This window comes from Petromyzon marinus, chromosome 21 (genome assembly GCF_048934315.1).
Source record: "Petromyzon marinus isolate PM22_M1 ecotype Great Lakes invasive population chromosome 21, UKy_Petmar_22M1.pri1.0, whole genome shotgun sequence".
Lineage (NCBI taxonomy): Eukaryota > Metazoa > Chordata > Hyperoartia > Petromyzontiformes > Petromyzontidae > Petromyzon > Petromyzon marinus.
This window is the reverse complement of record NC_133687.1, coordinates 14,726,679-14,739,585: the sequence shown is the minus strand read 5'-3', so window position 1 is coordinate 14,739,585 and position 12,907 is coordinate 14,726,679. Positions and strand designations below refer to the sequence as shown.

The 12,907-nt window shown below is 45.0% G+C and overlaps 1 protein-coding gene across 1 annotated transcript in view; it reads right to left on the bottom strand.

Moving 5' to 3' along the window:
* Positions 1-383: 383 nt before the first annotated feature.
* The window catches only part of LOC142925594 (uncharacterized), a 57,456-nt gene continuing 44,932 nt past the window's right edge, over positions 384-12,907 (bottom strand). Inside the window, exons 44-52 of the mRNA XM_076068646.1 lie at positions 9,800-9,919; positions 9,333-9,446; positions 6,938-7,125; positions 6,422-6,555; positions 5,251-5,377; positions 4,881-4,990; positions 4,041-4,137; positions 2,834-3,008; positions 384-1,053 (exon numbers count right to left, since the gene is read on the bottom strand). Coding sequence (XP_075924761.1) covers positions 905-1,053; positions 2,834-3,008; positions 4,041-4,137; positions 4,881-4,990; positions 5,251-5,377; positions 6,422-6,555; positions 6,938-7,125; positions 9,333-9,446; positions 9,800-9,919 — 1,214 coding nt within the window. The 3' untranslated portion in view covers positions 384-904. The remainder of the gene's footprint in view (positions 1,054-2,833; positions 3,009-4,040; positions 4,138-4,880; positions 4,991-5,250; positions 5,378-6,421; positions 6,556-6,937; positions 7,126-9,332; positions 9,447-9,799; positions 9,920-12,907) is intronic.

Below are 12,907 nucleotides of genomic sequence, written 5' to 3'. Positions count from 1 at the left end.
TAATTTCACGTTATCACTGATTTTACATGTACAGTATATACCGTTAAGATGAATGACGCAAGGGGAACGCATTTTTTTCATATCATTTTATTTTCACACGAAAATATATGAATCGTGATACAAGAGTTACAGGTGAAAAAAGACATACAGAATGCGTTTACCTGCATCTACACATGTGGGGCCAAGCAGTGGTGGAGTGGTTGGCTAATTGAGCTCCGGGCCAAGCAACCTGAATGTTATTCTAAGCCGTGGGTAATATTAGCATGGTGACATTAGCATGGTAACATCTGCATGGCAACATTGGTATGGCAAAATATGGACAAGCAGCGTCCACGGTTGATGCAGTTATGAATGGGTGTTCATCCAGCAGTAGATTGTTAAAGGGCTGTCAGGTTTTTTTTTACTGCCACTACACTTCTACTTGTCTGTAGACACCTATAGCTAAAGGTACACTGTACATAATTAATTTAAAATCTATGTCTATTGATCAGATGTGGAAATCCGCTACCGTAATTAAGTGGCTGTAAGAGTTAAACTTGATTACACAGCCACGAGGCTCATGGATATTGAATTGAGAGCCCACCAAAGTGATATCCACGAGGGGGCCAGTACAGCCCTGCATTTGATAAGCGATCTGCGTAGAGTGTGAATATTCTTCTCGGGATGCATGTGCTTCATCAGGAACCCTGGTTTCTCCTGAGCAACACAACTTATGAAGATCTCATTGATCTGAAACCCTCCCTGTGGAAAAAACACGTTCTAGACTCGGCGAGATTCTCCCGGGTCGAGATTGCGATTATAGCATTGATATTGGAGTAAGTTTTGGAGAATGAAAATAAATGAACGCCCCTCTATGGGCCAACGGAGAGCAACGACTCTTTGTTCGGGTCCGTGCATGCCCCACTCAGTCATCGATCGGTACGATGAGTTCGTACTGAGTGGCTCTGGAGCGGACACCGTAGAGTCTCACCACAGCCATGCAGACGGCAGCGACGGTCAGAACAGCGGCCAGCGCGTACACCAACCCCAGCGTCGAACTGCTCAAGCCGGAGACTGCGGGGACCAAAGGTTAAAAGGTCACCAGCGATCCGGTGCATTTACAAGCGTTTAAATGTAATTAGCACAAAGCAGCACAGGGTGGCTATGCCTGGTATCTGAGCAAAACAAAAGCAGACAATTCTAAATGTTCTTTGGTTCTTTCGGTAAAGTCACGAAAGCTTCAAATCAAGAATTATAAATGTTCTTTGTTTGGTTCTAGCATAGCAGGTTTATTGGCCGGTATATAATGCATACGAACAGATATCCTTACAAGTGCCCTATTTCTGGAGGTATATGACTCTCAAATAACCTATTTTGTGAGGTTAATCCGATTGAACTTTACACAACTAACTTTGGTCAATGTCGGGTTTGCGGTCAAGTATGCACTTAATTTGTATATGAAATATTATACTCCACCCCCTGAAAGGTCCATTGGCCGTTATCATCAGCAGCTGTGCCAGCCAGTGGAATTCTACGTCATAGAACGATGATCTCAAATAAACTCAATTTGCCTACAACAACAAAAGCAATGTGCGTTGTCAGCATTGTAGGTTGTGAAGCTGCAATGATTAGAAGATTGTATGACAGGCGTATGAATGAACCGCAGCTGAAGAGCCTTTAAAGTAAATATTCATTCCTACTGGAAGTGCAACAAAGCACAAACGATACACAATTACAAACTTTTAGAAAGTCGATATCCGGATAATCGTCACAAAGCAAAATGTGTATCGTATCTTACTTTAGAAAAGTATTATGGGGGCCACCACTCCCTATAATGTCGGGGAAACGAGCAGTATTCGTTTTACAAATCTGCCTCTGATGATGAGGCAAGAAACTTGGAAAATAAACATTGGTCCATGGGGCTCACAAGGATTATGGAATGAATGAAATTTCATACGTTTGTGGAGAGACAGATTATAATTGTTGTTGTTGTTTGTTACCCACAATAATCCGATGGAGCGCAATTAGTTGTTAATTTAAATTTTTCGACACGGATATAACTATATAGTGTGACTGTATTTCATTTATTAACATCCCCAGGGTTTCACTTGAAAATTGTACTGATAACAGAACACAAACGCGTGTAACTAATAAAAAATATGATAATAGGTTTTTCCCCTCTTTTTCTGGCAACAAAACAGGTGTTAAGATGTTAAAACACCAAACTGAAACCTTTTACAAGGAATCATGTCTGCATTAACCACAATGCTTGTGGTCAGAATGCAAACAAAAACATACTCTAGCATAGCTTTTATTTTATTTCATGTTTTATTTTTATTATTTTATTATTTCCCTTCTACGTGACTTTACCGAAAGAACCAAGAAGATGAATCCCTGCAGTCACGAAAGCTTTAAATCGAAACATATACTGTGATAATATATGCATTGTCCTTGAAACTTAAGATAATTTAGGTGATTTATCATCCTCCACTCTGCCAGAGAGGATGCTGGAGATCCGACCGTGTCTGTCCAGTGCTCGTCGAGCTGCATTGGCTTCCGGTTGCCGAACGAAAACATTTCACTCATTACACACTAAGTCCTTGCCACAAATAAACCACAATACCTTGCTAATCTCATCAAGGAGCATAAACCATCACGCGAACTCCAGTCAGCTAAGCCATAGAAATAAGACGGTCACCACATCGCGCGCTTTCAGATGCGCTTCTGCGGCCGTCTGGAACGCTCTTCCTTCCGATATTAGGAAGCCACTGGAGCTATGCTCGGTTGGCTACGTACAGCGCGAAAGAAGTTCAACACACATTTACGTAGATGGTAGCCGATCGGAGGAGCTCACCCTGGCGAGTCTTCCGGAGCAGCACGGGGCCCTGGGAGAGGTCCACTTTGTGCTCGGCGCGATTCTCCGGGCTGACGAGGTCACGCACGGACCGCTTGGACCGCACGCACCCTCGCCGGCAGCGCGAGCTCACGTCCGAGATGTTGCACACGCGCACGTTGCACTCCAGGTACACCTGCCCAGGGACAGTGGTGAACGTGGAATGGCATCAACACGGAGATGTTGGGTGGCATCAACCGGAGATGTTGGCGTGGGATATCACGATGTGGTGATTAACCCTTCCACGATTAGATGCATTGCACGAATTCAATTAATATCACAGTCAATATTTATTTTGAGGAGTGTCAACATTTACAAAAAGAAATCGACCTAATATCCCAGGAGGAAATTATTGAGACATTCCCATACCTGTCAACCCCTCATCAGTGCCTACCGTATTACAGACCAATGCAGACCTTAATGGTCACCCCGTGCCCCTTATAAATCTCAACGTTCATCCTACAAAGTCCCATCACAAGGGAGACACACAAACAATAGACGGCTGTACGCCATATGGACCTGAAACTCAATTTCCCTGTACAAGAATACGGGTCAACTGTATGGGTTAACAGGTATGCGTTCCTGGGTTATATGTTAGATAATTAAATCACCAGGGATGTGCCATAGTCATCCGAAGTCCTTAGGGAGATTGATATCTGACATGCCTCCGGTACATTTCCTTTTGGGTTCCAACTTCACCGACTGAATGATTGAACCCCAACGACTTGAACCTGCACGAAGTGGGGGGTATTCTTACTGAGATAAGACGTTGTGGTTAAATAAGAAAGGGTGTAAAGGACAGAGGGTAAAATACAAGATAGGCTAGGGGTACATGAGCCACAGTCTTAAGAGAGGTGGATAGCATCACAAACTTACGATCCCATACCCCGACACAAATAAATGTGACCGTAACTAAAATTCATTAAAAGAAGAGTTCATTCGTCTCTGCAATATTCCGGTGAAAGATTCTGGAAAATGTCAGTCTGCACTTCCCAAGCATCCCATTCATGTTCACAATGTTTAGTAAATCCCACGCACGCGTGAAGATGCATCTGCAGAGCAACATCAAATCATACGGGGCGCTTTTAACATTTTCTCATTCCGCAGAAGCCCCGAGTTTATTCGAATGATCCTGAATCGGCTAAAAGGAGGCCTCGGAAAAGCTTACCTGGGATCCGCTGAAGAACTCCACGCTCTGGAAGCTGAAGTGCTGCCTCTTCTCGTCGCCGCTGGAGTAGGTGGCGTAGGAAGGATCCACCTGGCACCTGCCGGCGCCAGCGAAAAAAGAGCCAAAGAGCACACGTGAGCTCGGCGTGAACACAACGCATGATACACATCCACCTTTTTGACGTGTGATTTCCTGCCACCCCTTAAGCCAGACAGCAATGGGAGGACTGTCGCCCACCGAGCTTTCCAAGCCTGCCAATTTGCCTCCGTGTGAAGCGTTAGAATTGGTTGATCGTCACCCTTAGGCAGTGACAATCTGTGCCACAAAGTGATCAATAAAGCCCCTGAGGTGCAATAAAGCAAGAAATAGTGATGGTTATGCTGCACTGATGACCCCTAGCAAGAATGAGACCATTGTACAGTTCTCTCATGGAAAATGCAAAACTCTCCGCTGTGTGCGAGTGTGGTCAACCAGAACGCTCCATGGAACAGAATACGTCTGAATGTCCAATTCACAAATATAAAGGAGGCATCGTCACAGCGATGAAACGCCACTCCACTACTCCTAACGCAATCATCTGGCTCGACCACCTCAATGTAAAGTTGCAGTTGTCTCCTCATTACATCAACATCAGCCATGAGAAGAAGATGTTCCCTCTTGTCTGCTGCTGTCTAAAATTAATATGGCCACAATTTTGATTCTGCAATAAGTCTGTGTGCATGATACACACAGTACGGTGGCGGTACGTCCAATTAGCACCGGTTGGCTACATACAGTGCAAAATAATTTAAATGCACATGCACACAGAAAAAGTGGCAGTCGTTTTATTTCTTCTCTCACCCATCTCTAATTATGATGTAGGACTCGCTGTCGGTGGCGCCGGGGTTCGGGGAAGCCTTGCACGTCTCCAGCAGAAGCTGCAGGCTGTTATCGTAGGAGTTGAGCAGGACCTGGTGAAATAAGAGGAATGCGTGGTCATTGGGTAGAAGTGAAAGTGGTCATTGGGTGACCCGGCCACTTGGGAGTCAGCCAAGTGCACAGTTGGCACGCCGTTCACGTAGCTGTGACAACTTCGGTTGAGCCCTTGGCTTTCACCGGCCCACGCGACCGATCCAGCAACCATGTGATGACGGTAGCCGTGGGCAGTGCCGCTTGTTACTCTGCCGTGCGACCGTGAGCGGTGCGCGCAACGCAAGCTCGTCTCTCCAACCTCTGCGTAGATCGGGGCTCCGAGGTCCACCTCGAATGGGTACGCGCGGACGGCCTGGCTGAAGGCCTGGCTGGTGTAGATCGCGATGCTCAGGTCGAAGGTGCCCGAGCTGTACTTGTCGTACACCCTGCAGCGAGACGGAGGGCACACAGACACCCACATGGATCAGTGACCATATCTTGTTTACAAGGACACCGATTTTCCACCACTATGGGTCTTGTAAATATGACCACCTCCTGGGACGCACATTGACCTTTTTTGCCGCAAATGCACACCACACTAACTGGCTGTTTCCATTGAAATGTGGAATGCTGTTATCATCATCATCAGTCATTGTCTACGCACTGCTGGATGAGGGCATCACTACGTCTTCGCCAACCTTCGCCATCCGGCACTCCATGTGACCTTATCTCAATTGCTCCATCTCTTCTACTGCTGCTGCCCGCTTGCACGCATAATGCTGTCAAAATTATCTAAAGTGTGATTCAGGTTACGGGTCACATGGTACCATTTTTCAAAAGAGAAACTTCGACACTAATTCAGTTGTACCGGGGTGTGAATAAATGTTTTTAAAACACACCAAGGTCTCGATTATTTTTGTAAATCGCACCATAACAAAACAAAAGTGCGCAGTTAACTTCCGTTGCGTGCGTCGCATTTTGTTGAAAAAGAATCGTAGCCACCAACAAACACATTTGCATTTGCAATTGACGCTAATAATATCTGCTCGGCCTTCCCCTCCCCCCTTCTTCTCCCCACTCCTTCTACTCCCTTTCTTAAGTTTTTCCCTCACCTTCCCCTGCCCACATAAAAGTACACACACACTCCGCTCGCGGTCCCCACTTGGTGGGGCAACAGCGAGTCCAGTCTACCACCTCCTGTGAACTCAGGAGGAGAGAATTTGGGACTTCTACGTCACGGTTTGTGCTCTGTACCAGGATTCTTTTGAAATATATTTAAAACATTTTTTAAAATCTGCTCGGCCTGTCTGTTACTTATCTCGTATATAAAATGATATATTGGTGGGTTCTTGATTTGAAGCATTCGTGAATGCAGGAATCCATACTCTTTGGTTCTTTCGGTAAAGCCACGTAGGTTACAGGTGACTTTACAGAAAGAACCAAAGAGTATGCATATATTGGTGAGTGGCTGCTGCTGCTGCTGTTATTACCTGGGAGCGAAGCTCGCTATGACCCTTCCCTCTGCGCCCAGGTAACAGTGCATGGGGATGCGCAGCTTCTTGGCTCTGGTTCCAGCCACGAAGCCGTAGGCCGTGTTCGAGTACACGATGCTGCTGTCGTGTGTCTGTGGAGAGATAGAAAGAGAAAGAGCGCCTCCGATTAGCACGGTTGGCTACGCGAAAGAAGTTCAACATACATATAAAGCGCAGCTTTGAGAGCGTGTTCCCTTCTGAAACCTTGCATGCAGTGTACGTGGAACGCAAATCACCACCAAGTGGCGGTAACGACATGACAGTGCTTTGCAGCTAGGCAATACGCATCATCACTTTATCTCATCACTTTCTCGCATCTCTTTCTCTCTCTCTCAATGCAGTCGTGTAGAGTTAACAATGCGATTCGCGGACAGCCAAAAATCGCGTATGAGCAAGTTCGGGAAAAACGAGGGAATAGTCTATTACGCGGGCACTGCACGGATACAAAGTGTCACGCGTATCGAACACACATACCTCCAGCGTGGAGCCACAGCCGAGCAGGTCGGTGTGCAGGACCAGGTACTGCCCCGAGATGGAGCCACGGCACGAGGGGTCCTCCAGGTGGACGTCGGACGGCGAGAGGCCGAGCTCGCTCAGTTCGCTCAGCGGGATCTGCAGCTCCATGTAGCGCGACGTGCAGTTCATCAGCTCCACTTCCCGAACTGTGAATGGGTGAGCGTGCAGGCGTGCACGAGATTGTTACGTTATTGTGGCGTATTTTTTATTACGGTGGCAGCAAACAAACAAGTTGGTCAGTTTAACATGGAGTAGCAGGCTTTCGTGAGCAATATTATCCATAATAAAGGTTTTTTTGGGGGGGTTAAGAGCACGTATATATATAAATGTGCCGTTAAACCTACCACCACCTGACATTGGTGGTGGCGGTTAAACAACACATTTATATTCACGCGATCTATTATAAACGTGTCGTGAAACGCGCCACCTACCCGACATATTTTACGTGATCTAATCCAGAAAAATAAAAAATAAACCTTTATTGTAAACAAATTGGTGTTCACGTGACCAGGCGAGCACTGCGGGGCGCTCGTCCGTCGGTGGTCTCTGGGCCGGCGATGGGGATCCACGTTTCAGGTGGACACCAGAGACCCATCCGTAGGGCAGCTGCCGTCGAACCGCAGTGCCAGCTAAGTGGTCGTCTACGCATCGGGATGCTCAGCATACAGTAAAATCTCGTTATTTTGTGATTTGATGATTCGTAATGAGGGATAATTTGGCACGGCTGCGCTTTCGGCATATATATATATGGTGTATTAGTAATTCGCCATGAGCCGAATTGCCGTACCGAATGGGCCAATTTCGGCACGCACGTGCAGTGAGGCCGCGCGCCACGACCAAAACAACGGCTCGGTCTGGTGGCGACGCGTGTGGTGAGCGTGAGTGCAGACCCGTCGTCGCTGTGGACTTTACCTTGTTGATGTGCACGCTGTGCAAGCCAACCGACTCAGAAATGTCGTCTACACCTACATCAAGAAGTAACAGAAAGGAACCGAAATATAAATCCCTGAGTCTGCGAGACAAATACAAAGTTTTGGATAGAATTGACGCAGGGTTTGTGTCAACGCGTATGGTGTGTGAAGAGTTTGGAAAACTAATTTGAAATTTTGTTTTTATTGGGGCAGGAGGCACTGGCAAAGTACCATTGTACGTAATTCGGAATATTGGATAATTTGGCAACGCCAGAGCCCGAACTGTGTCAAATTAACAAGGGTTTAATGCATTGACCCTGATTGGTTGTAAACTCACTGTCTTAAGATTGGCTGCTGCTGTTGCTGCTGCTGCTGCTGTTGTTAATATAGTTGCAGTCACATGTTATGTAATTTATTGATGGGAAAAATTTGCATACACACTATTTGGTCCAAATGTAGTGCACTGCAGTGTGAAACACAGTGATGTACAGTGCCGATGCAACCACTCCTGGCCATGGCTAACATCAGTGGTGAATTATATTGGAATTGGTTCTGGTTCCCCACACTTTCACAACTCTCACTTTGGCACAGCCGGATGAATAGTGTGCAAGCTTGATCTCTGTTCAAAAATAAGAATACGTTTTACCCTTTTTGGCAATAAAACAGGTGTTAAGATGTTCAAACACCAAATTGATTCATTTTGCAAGAAATCAAGACTGCATTAACCAAACGTACTTGTGGTGAACATGCAAACAAAACATGCTCTACACCAAAGACAGCCTGCTTTATGGCCTAGTTTCACTACCAGTGTCAGAACCAGAGAACCCCAAAAGACGAACAGTACAAAGCCAATGCACGTATGAGAGCATTTATAGCTGGGGGTAAGCAGTGTTAGAACGTAACATCGCTCTAACATGTAACAACGCTCTAACACAGCACCACCGCTCGTGTTTCTTGACACTAACATCTCGCCACCGTGGCAAGATGTTAATTACCTCGCCTGGTATACAAGAGGTCGTGGGTTCGATCCTGACCCTGGCGCTTGTATATTTAAAGTTTGCTTGTCTCTCTCTCCCCCTGTGGTCGTGTGGATTTTTCTTCGTATCCTGGAGTTTTTCGCTCCACATTAAGAATCAATATCACGTGTTTTGCATATAAGGCTGTTATCAATTTCCACGTGATAAGCCACTTCGTAGAGCTATCATTTGTGATGGCCAGGTCGCTTTGGGAAAAAGAGCTATAACGGCTCGGTGGGCCTTACCTGGTAAAATAAAAAGTAGTCAATATTTTTTTATCGATGACACCCATTTTACACGCTATGATAGAAAAACACATGTGAGCAATTGACATTTGTCAATACGCACATGTACATACGTATGTTGAACTTCTTTCGCACCGCATGTAGCCAAGTGCAAATCGGAGGTGAGGAGTGGCTCCCTTACCGGGGTTTTCACAGTTGAGGCCCGACCAACGCGAGTTGCAGACGCACCGATGGTAGGGGAAATCGAGATCCGAGCACGTCCCGCCGTTGAGGCATGGAGAGGACAGGCACCCCGCTGCAGAAAAATTCACCGACGTGAGTCGCCGCGCGTCTGTGTTCGCTGCCGTTTCCCGTCCACGGGTACACGCGCACGCCTGTCCACTTGTAAGCATTCAATTATTTGCTACTTTAGGGGGCACCTGTCCCCATCAACTGTGCGAATAGTTGAGGTTTTCCCGCACACAATGAATGTATTGGAATATGCGCGCACGCTTGCAAATGATGCATGCCCATGTAATGCTGTCCTGTAGAGACACTGCCCCAATCAACATAAAAAATGGCCACCCTGTGCTTCTTGAGTGCAGAGACACAAGCATCTGAATGTGCGCCGTGCACACAACTGTGCCAGTAGTTGAAGGTCACCCTCACCGGAATATTCACATCTGGCACCCGATGTCCCTGGGATGCAGTAGCACCGGTAGTAGGGGTAGTCATATTGCTGATCCACACAGAAACCCGAATTGAGACACGGGCTGGATTGGCATGCACCTGCAGAGACACACACACGGTCATTGCATCATGGAGATTGGTTGACTGCCATTTTCTTCCTACTCCACCAACACACGCTTCACGTCAAAATCAATCGCGATGAGACAGCTTCCACTTCTATCCATCGCATAAGAGAGACGCAGGGAGACTTCCACCGCCGTGAGGTACGCGTGAGACAACAGATACTCACTGGTAGTGGCAGGAGGCTCTGCTCCAGGCAATGAAGGTCATATGAAAGAGACAAATACACAAAGAAACCGTGATCCATATGAATTGTATACACTATTGCTATTGACCCTCATAGCTCATGGCAAATTGTTTAACAATAATTATATATATGCTATTCTATGTTTCTTTCGGTAAAGTCACGTAAAAATAATAATACAAATAAAGTGAATAAAAAACATAATAATAATAAATAAAAAACACTAATGTAGACTGTAGCCTGGTTCTAAATCGGAGAGAGTGTACTGGCAGTCTGTAATGTAGACTGTAGCCTGGTTATTAAGTTTGGTGAGTGTACTGGCAGTCTACAATGTAGACTGTAGCAATGGTTAATAAGGCCGGTGAGTGTACTGGCAGTCTATAATGTAGACTGTAGCAATGGTTATTAAACTGAGTGAGCGTACTGGCAATCTATAATGTAGACTGTAGCCTGGTTCTTAACCTGAATAAAATTTAATAAAAAAAATTTTAATGTAATTAACATTTTATCTTTTTCTTTTATTGTTCTTTTAATTAGATTTTATTCAGGTTAAGAACCAGGCTACAGTCTAAATTATTGACTGCCAATACACTCACCAGCATAAAAAAAGGCTGTCTACATTATAGACTGGCAGTACACTCACCGAGGTTAAGAACCAGGCTACAGTCTACATTATAAACTGCCAGGACACTCACTTCGAATTAGAACCAGGCTACAGTCTACGTGAGTGTTTTTTTTTTATTTTATTTTTTTTATTCCCTTTATTTTTATTCTTATTTTTCCATCTACGTGACTTTACCGAATTAACCAAAGAATATGAATTCCTGCAGGCACGAACGTTTTAAGGACAAAATTTTATATATATGCTGTCTTACAGGGAAAATTGCTACTTACGTTTATGAAAAGTGTTTAGTTTAGGTTCATATCACCTTTAATGAATTTTCCCATGAGAATTAACATTGTTTAACAATTACTGTGAGCATTATTTTGACGGCCATGTGATCACACAATGATGCACGCATTGTTAATGAAGTCCACTAATTTACAGAATGTGTGCAGAAGCTGCCCATTGTGCATCATAGCAGGGTTCAAAATTAAATACCACTCTCATCAACATATCTGCTGCCTGTTGCTAAAATGATCTCCATTGTTAATGTCATGGATCAATTTTATGCTGATGCCTCACAGCTCTGCATTATCTGATCGATGGAATCACTTGATGCACAATCCCGGACTTACCAGTAGTAGTGGTGGCTGCGACAGATAATAAAGGTCCAGCCATGATGGAGAGAAAACACAAACACAGATGTTTCATTGTTTGTTTCGGGTATAAATATGTATGCAAACGAGGGGCATTATAATGTATAAGTTCAGGCTGTCTTCTTTTGGACGGTAATTAGTTATGCACAATATAGAACAATAAAATGAGGTGAAGAAGAGGGAATGTTCATAATAAAGGTTTTTGGGTTAGATCGCGTTATTTATAAATGCGTCGTAACCCTCCACCACCCGACACGGCCAATCAGCAAAAAAGTGTCACGTTGACAAAAGACAAATAGTTTAACACGTAGGCTTTCGCGACCAATATTATTCATAATAAAGGTTTTTGAGTTAGATCACGTTATTTATAAATGTGTCGGAACCCTCCACCACCCGACACGGCCAATCAGCAAAAAAAGTGTCACGTTGACAAAAGACAAATAGTTCACTACTTTAGCCCACCGGTGTGTTGAAGAGTGAATCCACAACATTTACAGTTTGAGTAGTACGACGTTTCGCTGGTAATTACATCCAGCATCATCGGGCAATTCGCCGGAATGTTTATGAGCACAATTGTTTTCTCAAGCAGATTTGTTCTAAACATTTTAGAACGACATTGGGAAGATGCCCCAATGTGTCCAGTTACCACCATCGTCTGCATGCATTACGTGGTGCCACGACAGCAAAGCCGCTCCGTAGGAGCCGTGCCTGCGGCGGGGGTGCCACCACCCCCCACGTGAACGCACACATGCACACACGTAGGGCCTCGTGGGGGGGGTCACCTGCCCCTGAGTTTTTACCCAAGGTCCAACATTAAATACAACCACTCTCATCAACATATCTGCTGCCTGTTGATAAAATGATGTCCATTGTTAATGTCATGCATCAATTTTATGCTGATGCCACACAGCTCTACATTATCTGTTCGATGGAATCACGTGATGCACAACCCCGATAAAAGGACTTACCAGTAGCAGTTGTAGTGTCTACTGTAGATGATAAAAGTCCAGCCATTATGGAGACAAAACACAAACACAGATGTGCCAAATGGCAAGTCATTTTTAATTGCAGTTTTTTTAGTAGGTCTTTGTTGATGTTCGGGAATAAATAAGTATTCAAACGTGGGGCATTATAACTTAAAAGTTGAGGCTGTCTGCTTTTGGACAGTATTATGTTGTGTAAGTCGATGTGTGTGTGTGGCTCCATGTGAGTAAGTCCATTGCTTTTTGTGTGTGTGTAGGTGCATGTGTCTGTGTGTTAGTCCATGAGTGTGTGTAACTCCATGTGTGTGTATCTAAAGTCGATGTCTGTGTGTGTGAGGCCATGTGTGTGTGTGTTAGTCGATGTCTTTCTGTGTGTGGGTCAATGTCTGTAAGTGTGTGTAGGTCCGTGTGTGTGTCTGTCTTTTTCGCCCGGGAAACGCCGGGTACTTCCCGCTAGTAGAACAATAAAATGAGGTGAAAAAGAGGGAATGTTTGTGAGCACAATCGTTTTCTCAAGTAGATTTCTTCTAAACATTTTAC